The sequence below is a fragment of the Macaca fascicularis genome, chromosome 19 (genome assembly GCF_037993035.2).
Source record: "Macaca fascicularis isolate 582-1 chromosome 19, T2T-MFA8v1.1".
Taxonomy (NCBI): domain Eukaryota; kingdom Metazoa; phylum Chordata; class Mammalia; order Primates; family Cercopithecidae; genus Macaca; species Macaca fascicularis.
In genome coordinates, this window is record NC_088393.1 from 64,044,970 (window position 1) to 64,065,385 (window position 20,416).

Here is a 20,416-nt window from a genome sequence, read left to right on the forward strand (position 1 = left end):
TAAAAATACAAAAAATTAGCCGGGTGCGATGGCAGGCGCCTGTAGTCCCAGCTACTCGGGAGGCTGAGGCAGGAGAATGGCATGAACCCGGGAGGTGGAGGTTGCAGTGAGCCAAGATCGCGCCACCACACTGCAGCCTGGGTGACAGAGCGAGACTCCATCTCAAAAAAAAAAAAAAACATAGGCCTCTCTCTGGAACAATCATAGGTAGATACATAAACAGGTATAGTTGATAGATACATAGATGATAGCTAAAGATAGATAACAGATACAGTATACAAATAGATTACTGGTAATAGGCGGTGAAGATAGGAAGATCACAGATATGTAATACGGAGGTAGATGATAAATTGTTACATATCTATGTAAGTAGATAATAGATGATACATGATATAGGTAGATAACAGATTATAGATGATTGATAAACATGGATAGATGGTGCAAAGATAGATAATAGATGACTAATACATAAATGATAGCTACATATAGATGACAGATATAGATAATTGATGCATAGATAGAATGACAATAGAAGATAATGGATTGGTATATAAATGATAACATGTAGATAGATAATATAGTTGATATATACATGATACATAAAACATGACGATAGAGATTGATACGTATGCAAGGGGCAGAATAATATGCAATGAATGCTTTCATTTGATAAATTTATTTTATTTATTGAGACAGTTTCGCTCTTGATGCCCAGGCTGGAGTGCAATGGTGCGATCTCAGCTCACCGCAACCTCTGCCTCCCAGGTTCAAGCAATTCTCCTGCCTCAGCCTCCCGAGTAGATGGGATTACAGGCATGTACCATCGTACTTGGCTAATTTTATGTTTTTATTAGGGATGGGGTTTCTCCATGTTGGTCAGGCTGGTCTCGAACTCCCAGCCTCAGGTGATCTCTCCACCTTGGCCTCCCAAAGTGCTGGGATTACAGGCGTGAGCTACCGTGCCCAGCTTGATGAATTTATTTTTAAAACCCACTTGTAGATTCACTGAGTATTTCAAGGGATAATGCAGGGAGAGGAATGAGGAATCTGGGAGTTGAGATTTGGTAAGTAATCTCTTCCTCCAAGTATCCATTACTTTTTTTAAAAAAATCTTATTTGTGACCAGACATCAATCGCTGATCCAAATACCCCTGGCAGAGTCCCCACCAGCCTGAATGAGGCTGTCCGTCCACAGTCTACTTACTGTCATGGCTAGTGGCCACCCCACTTCACAAGCATCCCATAAGGTACAGACAGACTGATATAAATGTTGGCATTAGATTCTATTAAGCTCTGCTACTTAGCTGTGAGAGCCTGGAGAAACATTTAACCTCCCCAAAGCCTCTGTTCCCTTATATGTAAAATGGGAACAATACCCTCTTCGAAGTGGTCAGGAGGCTTTAAAAGGGAATGCGGATGGATTAAACTGAGCTCCATCATCCGAGACCCAGCTGGGGGGCGGGGGAGGGGGAAATGGGGGGATTCTCTGTCCATGGTGCTGAAAGACCGGCACCAGAAGATAGGGCATTTCTGGATAGACTTGTCCATCAAGGCAGGAGAGGAGGCAAAATCAGTGGTGCCAGAGGCAACTCCGTCCCCACCCACAGCCTCTTTGAGCGGTAGATATGAGGATGGGTGGATATATACCAGACACACATACATACCCCCATGCACACAGACATACATATGCACAAAGATACACAGACACACCATCCACACGGAGACATACAAGCACTCATACATGCAGAGAGACACACACAATTCACATGCATGCACTTCTCTAAGGATGGCCTGGAGAACACTAGCCCCAAGATGCTCTATAAATGGAAGGTTTTCTGACAGAACAAGTTCAGAAAATGCTGCATGTTATCACCTACCCCTGCCCTGGCCCCCAGCCCCACCCAGTTATACAGAATCATAGTGAAAAGCTCTGGGCCGGGTGGGTGTGGGGAGCTAGTTTTATAATTCATCCAGTCAACTGAATCTTGGCTCAGCACCTTCCACCTGCCAAGTACTGGTCTGTGTATGAGAAAACTTCAATCCGGCGGGGCGTGGTGGCTCCCAGCACTTTGGGAGGCCGACGTGGGTGGACTACCTGAGGGCAGGAGTTCAAGATAAGCCTGACCAATATGGTGAAACCCCATCTCTTCTAAAAATACAAAAATGAGCCGGGTGTGGTGGCGGGTGCCTGTAATCCCAGCTACTATGGGAGGCTGAAACAGAATTGCTTGAACCCAGGAGGCAGACATTGCAGTGAGTCAAGATCATACCACTGCACTCCTGCCTGGGTGACAAGAGTGAAACTCTGTCTTAAAAAAAAAAAAAAAAAAAAAAAACTGAATCCAGTCTTTTCTCAGGTTATTTGAACACAAGATCCTGTTTTCTCCAAACATCTTGTCAATATTCCCTGGAACACTCTCTAGGCTACCCTTAGGGAAACAGGGATATACGGAGTAAACATTTCCAGATAAACTCTGCCTTCAGGCTGGGGAGTAAGCTGGGTGGAGGTCCCTTTCTACTCACCCGTCTGGCCCCCACTCCCCTGGAATTGCCTGTCACACCTGCTCCATGCCCAGGACTCCTTCACTTCCTGCCTCCTGGGAGTCTCTTTGTCCCTTCAGCCCTTAGCTGTGTGTGTCCCCTCCTAGCCACTCCCAGCCCCCATGACAGCAGAGATTGTGCCTGTTGAGGTCACTGCTGTGCCCCCATGCTTAGTAGAGTCCCTCGCAGGAAAGAAGTGCCTGAGAAACATCTAAGATTAAGTGGATCATCAACTCAGCAGGGGGCTGGGGTGGGGGGCATGGGTGTCGGGACTTTAGATCCAGATTCAGGTTCTACCACTTGACAAACCAGTAGCCTGGGCAGACTGCTTCCTCTCCTTACACCAGCTTCAGCAGCAGCAGCCGAGGAATGAGGCCGACCACACAGGGCCTTTGCGAGGACTGGACTCCATAAGGGGCGTGAATGAGTCTGCGCATGCCCTCCACCAAAGTGAGCAGGAGAGGAGTGGGGGCCAAAGGAACTTCTGCGGTCACTGCCACAGTGGATTCGTGACATGAAGCCGCTGCCCAGCCTCACATTGCCGTGGGTGAGCAGCTCCAATGCAGGTGCGGTACAGGGCTGATGCAAGTGCCACGGGAACCCACATTCCTTTAACTTGGACCCGTGCCACGCTCACTGGGCACGGAGCTGCTGCCCTGAACACATTTGTGGAATGAGTGAGGGGTGGGCAATGACTACCTGAGTGCATGAATCGGTGGCAGATGGCGTGTGACACCAAAGCACAGGTCTAGCGCTGGGTCCGGTGCAGTCTGGTGTCATGGCGGTCATGTGAACTCGCTGAGTTCTGTATTATGAAGGGGGATGAGTAGTGCAGAGCCGGGATTTGAGCCTGGCTCCTCGCCCCTGCATCTCTGCTCACGCCTGGGAGGGCAGCTCTAGTGACTTAACACATGGCTTGGGGATCCCCCCCCTCCACAAACAGGCACACAAGGCAGGCAAGCTCTTCTTTCCACAGGGCAAGGAAGCCAAGGGTCAGAGAGGTTAGTCCACTTGCCCAGGGTCACACAGCCTTAAGAGGCAGGGTTAAAACTGGCCCTGAATCTTTCTTGCTTTAGGTGTCAGCTCCTGCCACCATATCCTGGGGCAGGTAGAGGAGGAGGCTGGCCCAAGACTGTGTGCCCAACTTAACAAGGCACCGAGCTGCCAGTTCTACTAGACAGGGCGCCTCCCATCCTCCCAGGCCTCGAGAAGTGCCCAAGGCCAGAGCTCCACAGAAGGACCCTAGGAGCGCTGAGCAATGCTTCCTCAGTCTTTGCTAACCCAGCCCACTCTGAACCACCAAGGTTCACCCCCTCCTTTTAAGTGACCTGAAATTTCAAAGTAAACTGACATGCAGTACCAATTACCTAAGCAAGGCAGTGTGGCCACTTGAGAGCATGCTTATCTCACCCATGACCCCTCCCTCGTCCTCTAACAAATCCTCCAGGATCTGTACACCATCAGCGGCCCTGGTTTCTGAGCCCCTATCCTCCAGGTGAGGCTCTGCTCAAGCACATCAGGGTGTGAAAGGGTAGATCAAGAGCTCTAACTGGAAATCCACATTTCTCCTTCGAGTCCCCCTCTGCTATGAAACCCCCAAGTCAAAGATGCCTGCAGCTTGCCGCCTCCAATCGCTCCTGAGTAATTGCAGCCTTCAGCCAGGTTGAAAATACCCCGTTGGGACCCTCCCTGTGGCCTCCCAAGCCCCCAGGAACATGGGTCCTCAGGACTGGGGCTATGGGTCTGGGAAACCAGTCGCCGTGGTAGAGCCCCCTTCTGATAATGAACAGCAGCCCTCATCTGGCAGGGCGGCTGCAGCGGCTCTATGGGACCAGGTCCGTCAGGCTGGCGCGCTGTCTGAATTGCCCTAAGCACTCAGCTGGACTGTGGCATTCCTGCCCTCTCCCCCAGCCACTTTTGGGGTCAGCGGCGGCAGCCGCCACACGATAGGAGTGGAGGAAGCCAGCTACCCCTGTTAGAGGGCAGCTGAGGCCGCGGGGCTCCTTCCACTGCAGTGAGCAGGCCTGGCCCCGACCAGTCCACCCTGCCCCATCTACAAGGGGCTCCCAGGCCCTGTGAGCGCCCTTATTGCAGTGAGGCGATCTCAGGACAGGTCACCCTGCCCAGGGCCCTCCGCGGGTGACCCAACTGGCCACTCCCCGGGCGCAGCTGACACTCTGCTGCTGCCCCAGCGGAAGCCTCTGTTTACCCCTGTTGCCCTTCTCCCGGACTCAAGAACCACGCAGAGGGACGTTTGGATAGTGCTATTTATTGTTCTAGCACCCCTTCCTCCACCACGCCCAGGCCTGGGATAAATGGGCACCCGCCTCCTGCGGGGCTCTGCGGGGCACAGGGGCCACCTCTGCTACCCGGAATCCAGGAGGGGAAGGAACGACTCGAGCTCTAAGAAAGGACGGGACCCGGAAGCCGGAAAAAAAAAATGGATTGGGGTGGGCGGGGAGAGTCAAAAGGTGGGCTGAATAAAAGAAAACTCTAAAAGAGAAAAGGGCCCCTATTTCCCTTCCCTCTCTGGGACCCTCTAAACAAGGGCCTGGTTTCTCCATTCCTCGCAGCACCCCCACCCAGGACAACTGAGGAAGAGGAGGGAAAATGGCCTTCCACTTGAGGCCTGGTAGCCGCTCGGCCTCTCCAATTCTCTCCATTGTCTGTCTCCGGCTCGCAGGCCGAGAACCTAGGAAGGGCGGGCCAGGCTGAGGGGGGCAGAGTCGAGGCGGAGAAGTGAACTGGCCCTAATGCCCCCCAGTGCCCCACGTGGACGGCACGGGGACAGAGGAGGGCGTGGGGCTCGGGACGCCGCGGGGTCCATCGCACCCCATCCGCTTCTCCCTGGGTCTCTTGGTCTTGCACATGGTCGTTCCCGCCAAGCCCGAGGGGCCCTGCCCCCCCCCCCGGGCCCCTCCCCTACCGGCCCTCCCCAGCGCGGCACTCGGGGCACCGCCCGCCCGCGGCCTCGTCGTCGTCGTCCTCCTCCTCCTCCCCCCCGGCCCGGTAGTAGCTCTGTCCGCAGCTGCTGCAGACCGAGGGCGCGCCCACGGCGTGGATCTTCTTGTGTCTCCGGAGCGCGGCGCCCTGCACGAAGCCCTCCCCGCACTCCACGCAGATGTGGGCCGGCTCCTCGCCCCCCGCCGCCCCGAGCCCGTCCCCGTGCTGGGCCCGCTGGTGCGCCAGGAGCCCGGCCCCGTGCCCGAAGCCCTTCCCGCACTCCAGACACACATACGGCTTGGGGGCTGGGGCGCGTCGCGACCGGGGCCCCGCGGCCTTGGCCCCTGCTCCCGCCATGGCTGCCGCGGCTGCCGCCCCCTCGCCCGGCGCGCCCACCACGATGATGCCCTCGCCGTCGCCCACCGGGATGGCGATCTCGCCGTCCGCCGCCACCGCTTCTTCAGGCCCCTTGGCCCGCCGGACGCTGGCCGCCAGCACCTTGGCCGCCACGCCGGGCCCCGACAGCTCCGGGTGCAGCCGCAGGTGACGCGCGAGGCTCTTAGGCTGGCTGAAGCCGCGGCCGCAGCGCGGGCACACGAAGGGCTTGAGGCCGCTGTGCGAGCGCCGGTGCTTGGCCAAGCTCTTGCTCTGCGTGAAGCTGCGGCCGCAGTCGGGGCAGGTGTAGGGCTTCTCGCCCGTGTGGATGCGCTGGTGCTGCATGAGGTTGGAGCTCCAGCTGAAGCGCTTGCCGCACTCCAGGCAGGCGTAGGGCTTCTCGCCCGTGTGGATGCGCCGGTGTTGCACCAGGTGTGAGCTCTGCGAGAAGGTCTTGCCGCAGTCGGCGCAGGCGTTGGGCCGCTCACCGGTGTGCGTGCGCTGGTGCCGCGTCAGCTTGGACCAGTGGCTAAAGCTCTTGCCACACTCGTTGCAGATGTAGGGGGCGGGCGGCCGCGGCCGGGGAGGGGGGCCGGCTGGGGGCGCAGACTGGGGCGGGGACAGCTTGGTGGGAGGCCAGCTGGGGACGTCGTCGTCATCCATGATAAGGATGTCCACTGGAAGGCAAGAGGGTAGGGGGACGTGAGTCAGAGAGGCAAGGTCTCCACTCCTGCCTCCGCTGCTACGCTGGCCTCCAGTGCCTCGCTCACCAGGGAGCCTTTCCAGGCTCCCCCTGGCGCGGGACCTGCCCTGGTGTCCTTAGAGCGTGCATCACTCCCTGCATTTTACTAAGTAGTTATTACCCGTCTCCCCAGCTAAAACCTCTGCTCTGTGAGAGTTAAGACCCTCGGTTTACCCCCAATCTCCAGAACAATGACTGCAGACACAGAAGGTCTGATCTGTAAACAACCAGTCAACATAAGAGGCATGGGCGAGAGGCGGGATCCACGGAAGGCTCCCAGGAAAGGACCCCTGAAACCCAAAACACCAGCCTGGACGCCGAGGACAGAGCATGAGGAAGGCCCACGGGCAAAGGCTCCACTGGGCAGAGAGGCCGCAGGGCTGGGATGCAGCCCTGGACACCTGGACCTGAGCCAGGGAGTGGGTTTGGCACCCTGAAGACATGCCTGCCAGGGAGTGATGTGTCACATTCCGGCTCCAGGAGGACAATGCTGGCTGCCGACAGGGGGGAGCAGACAGGTAATGGGATTGGAGAGGAGCATGAAAGCCCCGCCTTCCAACCTGGAAGTAAAACCTGGCTCAACATGGCCTCCATTACAGAGGCTCTCGCCAGCCCCTGGGTGTGGGGGCTCCTGTCTGCTCAGTGAGGACAATTCGGGCACACAGGGCTTTGCCTACTCATCTTTACACTGAGGACACCCTTCCAGCAGCCAATGAGGCCGTTCACGCATCTGCACCAGGCCTGCCCTGGGGGATCTCCCAGGAGGGATGGGCTTGCCTCCTCCCGAGCTCATGCACTCCTGAGAAGGGTCCGTGTGCAGCTTCTACCTTTGCTCTCCCTTGGGGCCTGGTCCAGAGCAACAGAAGCAGGTGGGAAGGACTCAGCAGGTGCATCTCTGACCCCCGTGAGCACCCCAGGTGCACCCTACAGGATTTTTTCAAAGCGTGAATCACAATTACAACATTCTCACTCCTGACCTTACTAGACTGTAAACTCCTAAGTCTCTATCCCAACACCTGGCATGGTGCCCAGCACACAGAGCCCAAACACCATCCCAGATGCCACACTGGCAAACACGCAAGGAAGGGCCATGACGCCCCCCTGCGCTACACACTTCAGCGTCAGGTCCTCATAAGGTGGGAGCACGAAACTGAACCTTTACAAGGGAGAAACTGAGGCACTAGGGAGTCGAGTCACGGCCCACAGCTACACAATTGCAAAGTGGCAATGCCCAGAAGCACATCAGTAGTCTGGGTCCAACAAACAGCCATCTACTGATAACTGCAGCCGCCCACCGCTAAATCTCCCACCCCACGTACAGCACACCCTACACGCTAAGGGAGTGCTCCACTAAGGGGGATCCTGCAACCAGTAGCATCGGCACCACACAGAACATATTAAAAACATTTATGCACGGCCGGGAGCAGTGGCTCACGCCTGTAATCCCAGCACTTTGGGAGGCCGAGGCGGGTGGATCACTTTAGGTCAGGAGTTCAAGACTAAACTGGCCAACATGGCGAAACCCCGTCTCTATTAAAAATACAAAAATTAGCCAGGCGTGGTGGCGCATGCCTTTAGTTCCAGCTACTTGGAAGGCTGAGGCAGGAGAATGGCTTGAACCCGAGACGCAGAGGTTGCAGTGAGCCGAGATCACACCACTGCACTCCAGCCTGGGCGACAGAGAGAGACTCCATCTAAAAACAAAGCAAAACAAAAACGCTATGCTCAGGCCTCCCTCCAGATCCACTATATGAGAAAGTCCTGGGCCAGGGCCTGTGCTTCAGCAAGCCCTCCAGGTGATTCTGATGCCAGCTCCAGTGTGAGAATCACTATTCCAAGGCAGAGTATTTGAATATGGCTCTTGAATCACCTTCGGCAGAAGAAAAAACTCCAGGTGAAGTCAGGAAGGGGGGAACCTTTTGGAGAGATGGCATGGAGCCCACTGCATTGTCAACATTTTAAAATGTTGTACGTTATAAACTCATTACTTAAAGATATAGAGAGAATTAAAAACAAACATCAAAGCTATTTGCCTCGAGGCGGTGTGACTGAAGGGGACAGAAAGGGACGGATAGGAAAGAGATTTGCTTGTCACCATAAACCGAGCCATACTATCTGAACCTTACAAGTGCTTCTCCCCCTTTAATTAAAATAATTGCTTTGTTTCCGAGGTTGTGAAGAAATAAAGTATAGCAATGCTGCCTGTGACTCAGCTATGAACAGCATTTACAGTCATGACGACATGAATTCTGAACACAAAATTTGTGACAGTGGCAGCTAAGATGGGGCACTGGGGCGGGCGTGCAGTGCGCAGAGAGTGGGGAGAGGATGTGGGAGCCATGTCCTCAACTCCCATTAGATTCGCAACTAGCAAAGCAATTGCGTGAGCTCTTTACCTAGAACCAGGGAGATCCCCAAAGAGTGCATGGAGGCGCTCCTTCCTCTAGAGGCAAACTGGGAGTGGGGGAGGGCAGGAGGTGGGAGCTGCTTTCCGCTTTAGGCCGTAGGCGATTTGGCTTCTCTACAGGCATCTCTGCACTACTTTTTCTAAGTATGAGTTAAGCACTGTTAAATGGACAGGGTTTAATTACTTAAAAAGCAGGGCTCTTTTACATCCTGCAGATTCCTGGGCTCTGCGCAAACATTCCCGTGCTGCATCTCAGTAAGGCCCAGGAAACCGCCTTCACAGGCACAGACTGGTTCTGACAAGACTTTCTGTCTGCACCACGCATGGGCCAAGATGGGCCCCTCCGCTTGCCGCAGCCGCAGCCAAAGCCGCAGCCAAAGCCGCAGCCGCAAAGCCAAAACCGAAGCCAAAGCCGAAACCGACGCCAAAGCCGAAGCCTCGCAGGAGCGATGAGGCTAACAGTTGTCTCCACCTCACAGCACCATCTTTAAAGGGATTCAGCGAATTCCCAGACAGAGAAGAGCACAGTGAGGAAGCATAAGGGTTCTCATTCAATTAAGAAAGTAAGAAACAATGAGGGCCGGGGCCACTCCGATGGTGGCAGCAGTTACCCTTGGGGGAGGGCAGTGTCCCCAGACGCCTGGCCCTGGGCTAAATGTGTTCTGTGGATTACCACATTTAATCCATGGCCAACACTATCACTGTCCTTCTCTAACTGAAGAACTCGGCTGAGGCCCCGAGGGCATGGGGGCGAAGGCGACCAACCCCTACGCCCCAGGCTCTAACCCTACGCCTCCTGCCCCATCTGCAGCACCACTACTCCAGGGAGTCCAGGTTTCTCTCCACCGGAGACAGTGTTTCTAGAGCAAAATCCGGAAATACTTTTTTTTTTTTAAGATAAAATTCCTGAGTTCACGCTGATACTTCCCATAAAAATTCAGGACTACGGTGTTTAAAAGCATTTAGCCTTTTCTTTGTGACATCTGCACCTCCCTTCTGCCCCACGAAGAATCCTGGTTCTCAAGGACACACGGGATGACAGAACTGGAATATCCCACAGACACAAGGGGTGGCGGAACTGGGATACCCCACAGACCTAAGGGATGACGTAAGTGGAATATTCCATAGACCCAGGGGATGACGGGAGTGGGATACCCCATAGACACAGGGGATGACAGAGCTGGAATATCCTATAGACATGGGATGACGCAACTGGGATACCCCATAGACGCAGGGGGTGGCGGAAGTGGGATCCCCATAGACACGGGATAGCAGAACTGGAATCTATGGGGTGGCGGAAGTGAGATATTCCATACACAGGGGATGGCGGAAGTGGGCTATTCCACAGACACAGGGGATGGCGGAAGTGGGATATACCATAGACACAGGGGATAGCGGAAGTGGGCTATTCCACAGACACAGGGGATGGCGGAAGTGGTATATACCATTGACACAGGGGATGGCGGAAATGGGATAGCCCATAGACACAGGGGATGGCGGAAGTGGGATATTCCATAGACGCAGGAGATGGCGGAACTGGGATACCCTACATTGTGACCCTCTTGCTGGGTGCACACGCGATCTCAGGGTAACAATGCTACTGCTACCACTGCCAGGCACGGCTCCTGGATTGTGCTACACGAACCGTCCTCCTCCCCCTGTTTTCTCGGCTGCATCCCCTCCGTCATGTGCAGATCTTGGCCGACTGAGACGTGATCGGTGCTCAGTGAGACTGACCTGCTCACACCCTCCTCCCATCCCTCCTCTCTCTGGTCAGTTGTCTGAGGCTCATTCGCTTTTAGGTTCCTCGGAGGGCACAGAGGAATGGGGTTCACCGGGCTCTTGCTGGGTAGCCTGTCTGTGCCCTTCCCATCTGAAGGTCCCTTTTCCGTGAGTCATAATGCCATTTTCTCCTGGCATAAAGTGCTAAGTCCGAGCACAGTCGTGTTGACTTTCCAAGTCATCCACGCTTTCTGCCAGGAAGGATCGGTGACTTCCTTTGGAGTCCAGCGATTCTAACGCAACCGTGATTTGCTCTTTCAATGCGCAGCTTCCATGCGTTAAGGGGTGTTTCCTTGGCCGTGCGCGGTGGCTCAAGCCTGTAATCCCAGCACTTTGGGAGGCCGAGACGGGCGGATCACGAGGTCAGGAGATAGAGACCATCCTGGCTAACACGGTGAAACCCCGTCTCTACTAAAAAAATACAAAAAACTAGCCGGGCGAGGTGGCGGGCGTCTGTGGTCCCAGCTACTTGGGAGGCTGAGGCAGGAGAATGGCTAGACCCCGGGAGGCGGAGCTTGCAGTGAGCTGAGACCCAGCCACTGCACTCCAGCCTGGGCGACAGAGCAAGACTCCCTCTCAAAAAAAAGGGGGGGGGGGGTGTTTCCTTGAATGAGTTTTTAGTATCCACTCTGTTCTTTTGCTTTGGGTCTCTTCTTCAGGGACTCTGCCTATCCATATGTTGGATTTTCTTTTCTTAACCTGTTTCCTTTACTCTGTTTTAATCTTTTTTCATTTTATTTGAGGTGGAGTCTCACTTTGTCACCCAGACTGGAGTGCAGTGACATGATCTCGGCTCAATGCAACCTCTGCCTCCCAGGTTCAAGTGATTCTCATGCCTCAGCCTCCTGAGTAGCTGGGATTCCAGACGTGAGCCATCATACCCGTTTTTGTTTTGTTTTGTTTTTTGCATTTTCAGTAGAGGCAAGGTTTCATGTTGACCAGGCTGGTCTTGAACTCCTGCCCTCAAGTGATCCACCCGCCTTGGCCTCCCAAAGTGCTGGGATTACAGGCATGAGCCACAATACCTGGCTAATTTTGTGTGTGTGTGTGTGCTTTTAGTAGAGACAGGGTTTCTCCATGTTAGCCAGGCTGGTCTCAAGCTCCTGGCCTCAAGTGATCCACCAGCCCTGGCCTCCCAAAGTGCTGGGATTACAAGCGTGAGCCACCATGCCCAGCTTTTTTTTTTTCTCATTTTTAAATGATCCTCCTTTTTGCCTTCAATTTTTTAAGGAACGATGTTTTTATTCTTGAGTTCCTTCTACATTAGTCTTCATTTTGAAAGGTTTTTGTTCTTATTTCCAAATCTTTGCCAAGGCTGCCCCCTGGTTTCTGAGTTTGTGATTATTTTGTTCTTTCACATGTTGCACTGTCTCAGCCTGTCCAAAATCAGCGGCCCCCAACCTTTTTGGCACCAGGGACCGGTTTTGTGGAAGACAATTTTTCCACGGACAGGGTGGGGACGTAGTGGGAGATGGTTCAGGGATGAAACTGTTCCACCTCAGATCACCAGGCATTAGATTCTCATAAGGGACCAGGCTTGGTGGCTCACACCTATAATCCCAGCACTTTGGGAGGCCAAGGCAGGCAGATGACCTGAGGTCAGGAGTTTGAGACCAGCCTGGCCAATGTGGTGAAACCCCATCTTAACTTAAAAAAAAATACAAAAATTAGCTGAATGTGGTATTGTGTGCCTGTAATCCCAACTAATTGGGAGGTTAAGGAAGGAGAATCACTTGAACCCGGGAGGTGGAGGTTGCAGAGAGCTGAGATCACACCATCACACTCCAGCCTGGGTGACAGAGCGAGACTCTGTCTCAAAAAATAAGATTCTCGTAAGAAGCACACAAGCTAGACCCCTCACGTGTGCAGTTCCCGCTCCTGTGAGAATCTCATGCCGCCGATGACCTGGCAGGAGGTGGAGTTCAGGCAGTAATGCTCGCTCGTGCTCCACTCACCTCCCCAAGTGTGGTCTGGTTCCTAACTGGCCACGGAGCAGTACCGGTACCAGGGACTGGGGACCCTGTACTAAATGATCTTGATCCCGTTAGGATGCACTTCTGGCCTGCCTGTCTGTAGAAATGCTATCCTGCTCCTTTTCTTTGTTATTATAATCACTTTTGGGAAGGCTGAACTCAATATTTTTTTCTGTTGCTCTATTTTATGTGTAAGTTTCCTTGAATTTCTGGGAGGAGGCTCGGTTCAGGGTAGCTGCTCTAACTTCTCAGAGGTTCTCACACAGCAGGTAAAAAAACGCAGCAACCAGCCTGCGCAGAGGCACATGCTACAGCCGCTGTCCCCGCTGTCATCAGCACCTTCTCCTGTCTTCCTCTGTTGCCAAGGAAGGGGGCCCTGCTCGATTCTGATTCCTCACATGAGGTTCTGCCCTGCACAGCACTTCACCTGGTTGCTTCGAGAGCTGCAGGACCTGCGCTGCCCCAGCCCCTTTTGGGCCTTCCCACCAGCCTCTCTCCCCACTACCCTGGTTTGGACAAAACAGTTCCTACTTCAGCTGCTGGTCCTAAAGTGACCCCGACTCCCCTGCCCAGCTTGGCAGTGAAGACCTGGAGGCTGTTTGTGGCTCTCCTGTGCTTCCCTCCTCCCGGTCAGATGCTAATACCACAGGGGCCTCTATGGTTTATCGTCATCCTACTGTATTTTGGAACTCATGGGGGTACCTTAGGACCTCGTAACTTTGCAACTGTGGTCCAGGGGACTTGAGTTTTGCTACCTGGTTGCTGTGTTTTTATGTAGCGATACAGGAGACTCAAGGGCCATGCTGCGGCTGCTCTGCCGTCACCCAAGACTCGGAAGTGTCGTCTGGCCGGGCATGGTGGCTCACACCTGTAGTCCCAACTACTCAGGAGGCCAAAGCAGGAGGTTAACTTGAGCCCAGGAAATTGAGACCAGCCTGGGCAACATAGTGAGATCCCATCTCTTAAAAAAAAAAAAAAAAAAACTAGCTGGGTGGGGTAGTGTGTGCCTGGAGTCCCCAGGTACGCAGGAGGCTGAGGTGGGAGGACAGCCTGAGCCCAGAGCGTCAAGGCTGCAGTGAGCAGAGATGGCACCACTGCACTCCAGCCTCAGTGACAGAGTAAGGCTGTCTCCAAAAAATAAAAAGACATAGGCTGAGCACGATGGCTCACGCCTGTAATCCCAACACTTTGGAAGGCCAAGGTGGGCAGATCACGAGGTCAAGAGTTTAAGACCAGCCTGACCAACATGGTGAAACCCCGTTTCTACTAAAAATACAAAAATTAGCCGGGCATGTTGGCAGGTGCCTGTAATCCCAGCTACTCAGGAGGCTGAGGCAGGAGAATCACTTGAATCCTGGAGGCAGAGGTTGCAGTGAGCCGAGATCGTGCCACTGCACTCCAGCCTAGGCAATAGAGTGAGACTCTGTCTCAAAAAATAAATAAATAAATAAAAATAAAATGAAATGAAAAGAGAAAAGGGCGTGCTGAAACATGGAGCCCGTGCTCACCCGAGGGCGGCCAGAACCCCAGCTCCCAGACACCGGCTGAGGCTTTCCTGCCGGCACTGCTCCCACCTCAGAAGCAGAATGTCTACTTTGTTATCTGAATAGCTCTGAGGCTGCCTGAGCTGTCGCTGCCCGGTCCCACACCCCTCACCCACTCAACATCAGGAACTCAATCAAGGGTCATCAGGAGAAAAGGCCCCAGGAAGCAGGTTGGAAAGTGCCGCTCAGCCTAGAGCCATAGGTCTCACCCTCCTGAGATCTTCAGGAGACCCCGGCCTCAGCCTGCAGGAGGCTGCACGCCACCCACCAGCCCCCAGCTCTACGGCCCAGGCAGGTGTCTCGGCCCCTCTTTCCCCAGCACCCAGACCTCATGGGGGTTTGTGCAAATTCAACAAGATAACCACCTAAGGAGGCTGCGCTGACTGCGGACACACAGGACGCGATTACGAAGCACTGGCTGACTGCGGACACACAGGACGCGATTGCGAAGCACTGGCTGACTGCGGACACACAGGATGCGGGCACACAGGACGCGATTACGAAGCACTGGCTGACTGCGGACACACAGGATGCGGGCACACAGGACGCGATTACGAAGCACTGGCTGACTGCGGGCACGCAGGACGCGATTACGAAGCACTGGCTGACTGCGGACACACAGGATGCGGGCACACAGGACGCGATTATGAAGCACTGGCTGACTGCGGACACACAGGATGCGGGCACACAGGACGCGATTATGAAGCACTGGCTGACTGCGGGCACACAGACTGCGGGCACACAGGACGCGATTACGAAGCACTGGTTGACTGCGGGCACACAGGACGCGATTATGAAGCACTGGCTGACTGCGGGCACACAGGACGCAATTATGAAGCACTGGTCGTTATTCCTAACAGTATTAGCTCAGAGGATCTGAACACACACCCAGAAATATCCAAATACAGAAAAAAATCACAAAATTTCTACGGTTTCAAAAATGCCCCCATTCAATCTATCTAACCAGAAAGAACACTGGCTTTGTGGCTCTTTCCAATCTCACATGCAGTTCTTCACCACGCCGTATGTGGGAAACGCCGTGCCGTGGACTTCGCACCCAACCACAGGCCACGACTCGCGTCTCCACTGCGGGCCTCAGCCCAGCAGGCAGTCGGATGGACTGCGTGGACGGCGGCCAGCATGTAAATGAAACAGAATGGAGGCAGGAGGAGGAAACACCGCACGTGCTGCTAGCACAGGAAGAACTGTCCTGTGGCACTTTCATTTTGGTCCCCTATAAATTCATGTTTCTTTTTATCTGGCTGTGTTCCTGCGTGCAGGCACGGGGCGAGGGGTCAACTACTCCTGGCCTCGACTGCAAAGGCACTGCAGAGCCAGTTTAGTAAAACGGAGGAAGCCGAGTTCCCAGGGGCAAAGCCACCGGGCGCAGGGGACACACAGCACCCTGCTGTGCCTCTCAGGGGCCTTCCGGTCATGAGCAGGGGCAACCCTAATGCAGTGACCTCCAGTAAGAGATGGGGTAGGGAGGTTCAAACCTTCGGAATTTCGGGGGGTTTGGGGGAGAAGGGGCGTGGAGACTTCTGTTCAGACAACCTCATGCTGAAGCCCAGCGCGCTGAGCCCAGCAAGGGCACCCCCAGTCAGCACCCGAGGCCACACCCCCTGACCCAGGTCTCCAGAGACACTGAGGCAAAGCCATGGGCCTGGAGGAAGGAGCCCGGGGCCCAAACAGCTCCATGGAAGGAACACGTGCCAGGGGTTCCAGGCCGCCGCTCTCCCCACAACAGCCACAGAAAGCCTCCCACAGGGACACCTCCTCTGAACAGGGCACACGGCCGGGGGTACCCACAGTCCAATTCCTTTCCCTCTCACGAGAAGGTCGCGAGTGTGGGCTGCCTGGGATTCCTGTGGGTCGTGGGGACTCACCTGCCCGGGCCAGTGAGGCCTGCCTGGGAGCTTCAGAACCCACTCTCTTCTCACACTCCTCAGAAGGAGAGGCCCAAGGACAGGCAACCCCATGCCGCAGGGTGATGCTGCCTGGGTGATATGGGGGTGCCAGAGAGAAGAGGCACAGCAGGACACTGCCGGAGCTTCCTGGGGACCCACCGCCTGGGGTTGAGGCACTGCCTTGCTGTGGCCAGGATATCACAGTGATGGGCCTGGGGCCCTGAGCCCAGAGATAAGCGGCTCTCAGGAGAGAGGCCGCCCTGGATCTGTCCGGCCTACAGGCTGGCTGCCTGAGAACATATCGAGTCCTTCCGGGCTAGGGCCAGTGCTGTCTGGGTTCCCTGTTAACAGCAGCTGAGAGCGTCCCCACTGCCCCGTGGCTTCCCAGGGCTCTCGGGCCACACTACCACATCCCCTGCAATGCAGCCCAAAGCCCCTTCCTCCGTGAACGAAGCTTCACCTGGCCCCCGAGACAGGACCCTCCGGTTAAACAGTCTGCACCCTGAGCGGCCTGCACACCCCGGGGAGTGATCTCCAGGAAGCTGAAGGACAAGCACACAGGGGAGGGGACATGGGGACACTTCTGCTGAGACGGCACCTCATGGAGCAGAGAGCTGGTGCAAGGGGACAGAAAAGGGGAGTCATGCCAGGCACAGTGGCTCACGTCTGTAATCCCAGCACTGGGAGGCCGAGGCAGGCAGATCACCTAAGGTCAGGAGTTCGAGACCAGCCTAGGCAGCACGGTGAAACCCGTCTCTACTAAAAATACAAAAATTAGGCAGGCATGGTGGCGGGTGCCTATAATCCCAGCTACTCAGGAGACTGAGGGCAGGCGAGTCGCTTGAACCAAGGAGGTGGAGGTTGCAGTGAGCCGAGATCACACCACTGCACTCCAGCCTGGGTGACAGAGCGAGATTCTGTCTCAAAAAAAAAAAAAAGAGAAAGTGCGAGTCACACAACACCGTCTGGGGAAGAAAACTGTGGCAGGGCCACGCGGGCTGGGGGCCGTGTCGGGGGCCGCATCAGGGGCCCGAGACCAGCTGGGAGGCGGACGGGGCGATGGCACACAGGGCTGCAAGGCTGGGCAGGCGGCGGGTTCTCAGTCCCATCAGGCCAGGACACCTTCACAGGGTTCTGGGCATGGCACCGGGATCTCGCCTCCTCCCCAAGAGGCTCAGGAGGGGACAAGGGTAGGGACAGAGGTCGCGGGAAGGCCAGCGCTGTGACTGTAAGGCCACAGGGCTGGGGTCACAGTGGGGAGAAGCGACCACACTTGGGATGTATTCCCAGAGCAGGTGCCAGGACACACGGAAGTCAGGAGCTGAGGAAGGGTCCACACGGCGTCTACCCGAAGGCCTGCAGCCCGGCTCGGGGGGCAACCCCCTCTTTGGCACTCCAACCAGCATCTCCCGTCTCCAGCACAGGACATGGACGCCCTGCCCCACGCCCCAGCACTGCAGGGTTGGGGTCGGCATGGGGCAGCCACGCTGGACACCTCTTGCCGCTGGTTCTCTCTGCCTCCTTCTCAACCTTCCCTAGGCCACTCCTCACATGCAAGACAGTGAAGTTGCGCTGGTTACCTCCTCCCTATCCAAGGACCCCACAAGGTAGGCTGAGGGCCTGGACACTGATTCCGCAGAAGAGGCTGGGGCCAGGTGGGCTGGAAGCCCTGCTGGTTCCCTTCTCTCTGCCTGCCGGGCACGCTCCCCTGCCTCTCCAGGGCACACTCCTCTCCAGATGCCTGCCCCATGGGCCCCCATATCCCTCAGCAAGAGGCCAGAGAAAAAGGGCCCACATACACTGTGGCCAGGCCAACCCCCGCCATTCCCCCCGACAACGTCCGTCACTGTCACATCGTAGGAGGGACACGTGTAGGTGGGACCCCACACGGGAGTTACCCGGACGCCAGAGCAGCTTGGGAGCGTGCGCAGCCCATCCTGGATGAGCGAGGGCGTCACACGGTGGTGATGCTCCAGAGACGGCACCAAGCGCAGGCCCTCCCCGGAGCCAGCTGCCCAGTGGGGAACAGCACTCCCACAGACACAGGGCCGGTGGGGAGCGGGACAGCGGGCTGGACAAGGGGACCTGAGACCTACTCTCTACAAAGAGAAGGAGTTTACGAGTGACTTGTAAAATTAAAGATGAACTTACTCAAAGACAAGCATTCTGGAGACCACAGGCTATTTTAACAAGGACTGGGGGCTAGATTAGACAATGGTCCTAAAAAATGACATGTTGTTAGGTGAGATCAGCTTCCTGTAGGGTTTTTTTTTTTTAAGGAGTCCTTACATGTTGGAGAATTTACAGACACAATGACGTGATGGATACGTTCTCTATGACACTGTGGAAAAAGAATCACAGTGGGCAGAAAGGGACTGGCAGTGCCCTTCGCTGGCACAGGAAGAGGGACTCATCACACTACGTCCACACGCTCGAGATTTCCACAAAATTTTCAAAAAGGTTCAAAGGCCCAGGGCGTATGCGAGGGAGAAGGCGGGGGCAGGCCTGGAGGGCTGTGGCGGTACAGGACGGCGCCCACCCACTGAGGCGCGGGGCAGCCTGGGGCCGGGGTGTGTGCCCCCCGGGCATGCCGTCCTGCCAACACACTCAAAACCCCCATCCCAGTTTCTCCCCCGGAACCAGGGCTGCCACAGCCCCCACGCAGAGGGAGCTTCTGCTCATACTCCATCCACGGATCTCAGAAATCACTGAAAAAAGGGCTGAGGTGCTTTACAAAATCGATCCCACACTTCACCCCGGTCCTTCTCTGGGACGACTCGGCTACGCTGGCCTGGGCTGGCGAGCTCTGCCACATTTCTACATCGAGCCTCACTGGTGCGCCCGTGCATTCCCGTGTGGACTGTGGCTCTGTGGTATCTGTGAGGCCTGCAGCCTGCTAGACGCACAGCATTTCCTCTCTGGCCCTCTGCAGAAAAGGTCTGCTGAGCCTGGGCCAGCGTGGGGCCAGCGGGGGGCCAGCGGGAGGCCTGGGACCTGGGGCCTGGCATGCAGACACAGCAATGAGAGAAGCTGCCGCACCTTATTCCTCAGGTCTGAGGCAGGCACGCAGCCTCCAGGAGGGGAGGGAGGCCGTGAGGTGTCAGGGGCCACTGTGGGGTCACCATGGGGCCTCGGCAACCAAACCCAGGCCCCACGTAGCCCACAAATGAGTTTTGCTCAACCCCAATAATGCTTTTTAAACAAACGAAATACGTTGTCAGTGTCCAAAGAGTGAAGGATTTCACCTAAAAACCCACACTGACAGCTCTCCCTGAAAAGTCAGCGTCAGCCTGTGGGCTCCCTGCGCTCCTGTGCCACCCTAAGGAGTTTCTGCCAGGGAGGGTCACAGGGCCGCCTGGAATCACAGCAGAGAGTCCAGGATGTGGAGGCGGGGCTGTGGGGAGAGCAACGGGGCACCCTCAACAGACGGGGGTGCTGCCCAGGCTGGAAGGGCAAGGACAGAGGAAGTCAGGCAGAGAAGGCGGCCCCCGGGGTCCCCAAAATCGTTCAGCAGAAAGGAAACTTGGAGCCACAACCCCAGCCCCTCCCTCTACAGCCAGGAGTGCAGAGCCCGGGGGGGGGGGAGGCCAGGGTCGGGCATCCCAGGGCCCCAGGAAGGGAAAACAGGAAAGGGGGGTTTCCTCCCACCCAAAGGCAAAGGAAGCCAGTGTCAGGTGGGAGGCAGTGGGGCCCGAAGCCAGCGTCAGGTGGGAGGCAGTGAGGCCGGAAGCCAGGGTCACGTGGGAGGCAGTGGGGCCGGAAGCCAGGGTCAGGTGGGAGGCAGTGGGGCCGGAAGCCAGGGTCACGTGGGAGGCAGTGGGGCCGGAAGCCAGGGTCAGGTGGGAGGCAGTGGGGCCGGAAGCCAGGGTCACGTGGGAGGCAGTGGGGCCGGAAGCCAGGGTCAGGTGGGAGGCAGTGGGGCCGGAAGCCAGGGTCAGGTGGCAGTGGGGCCGGAAGCCAGGGTCAGGTGGGCGGCAGTGGGGCCGGAAGCCAGGGTCAGGTGGGAGGCAGTGGGGCGGGAAGCCAGGGTCAGGTGGGAGGCAGTGGGGCCGGAAGCCAGGGTCAGGTGGCAGTGGGGCCGGAAGCCAGCCGTCAGGTGGGAGGCGGTGGGGCCAGAAGCCAGGGTCAGGTGGGAGGCGGTGGGGCCGGAAGCCAGCGTCAGGTGGGAGGCAGTGGGGCCGGCCGGGACGGACTCGGGCCAC

At 56.2% G+C, this 20,416-nt stretch overlaps 1 protein-coding gene and 1 pseudogene across 3 annotated transcripts in view; both read right to left on the bottom strand.

Annotated features, from left to right (window-relative positions):
• Positions 1-4,794: 4,794 nt before the first annotated feature.
• Positions 4,795-20,416, bottom strand: part of LOC102125204 (zinc finger protein 787) — a 34,514-nt gene continuing 18,892 nt past the window's right edge. For all 3 annotated transcript variants that reach the window (XM_045378390.3, XM_045378391.3, XM_065534972.2), the window contains exon 3: positions 4,795-6,536. In XM_045378390.3, coding sequence (XP_045234325.1) covers positions 5,464-6,536 — 1,073 coding nt within the window. In that variant the 3' untranslated portion in view covers positions 4,795-5,463. The remainder of the gene's footprint in view (positions 6,537-20,416) is intronic.
• On the bottom strand, positions 15,555-20,416 carry LOC135968619 (uncharacterized; annotated as a pseudogene).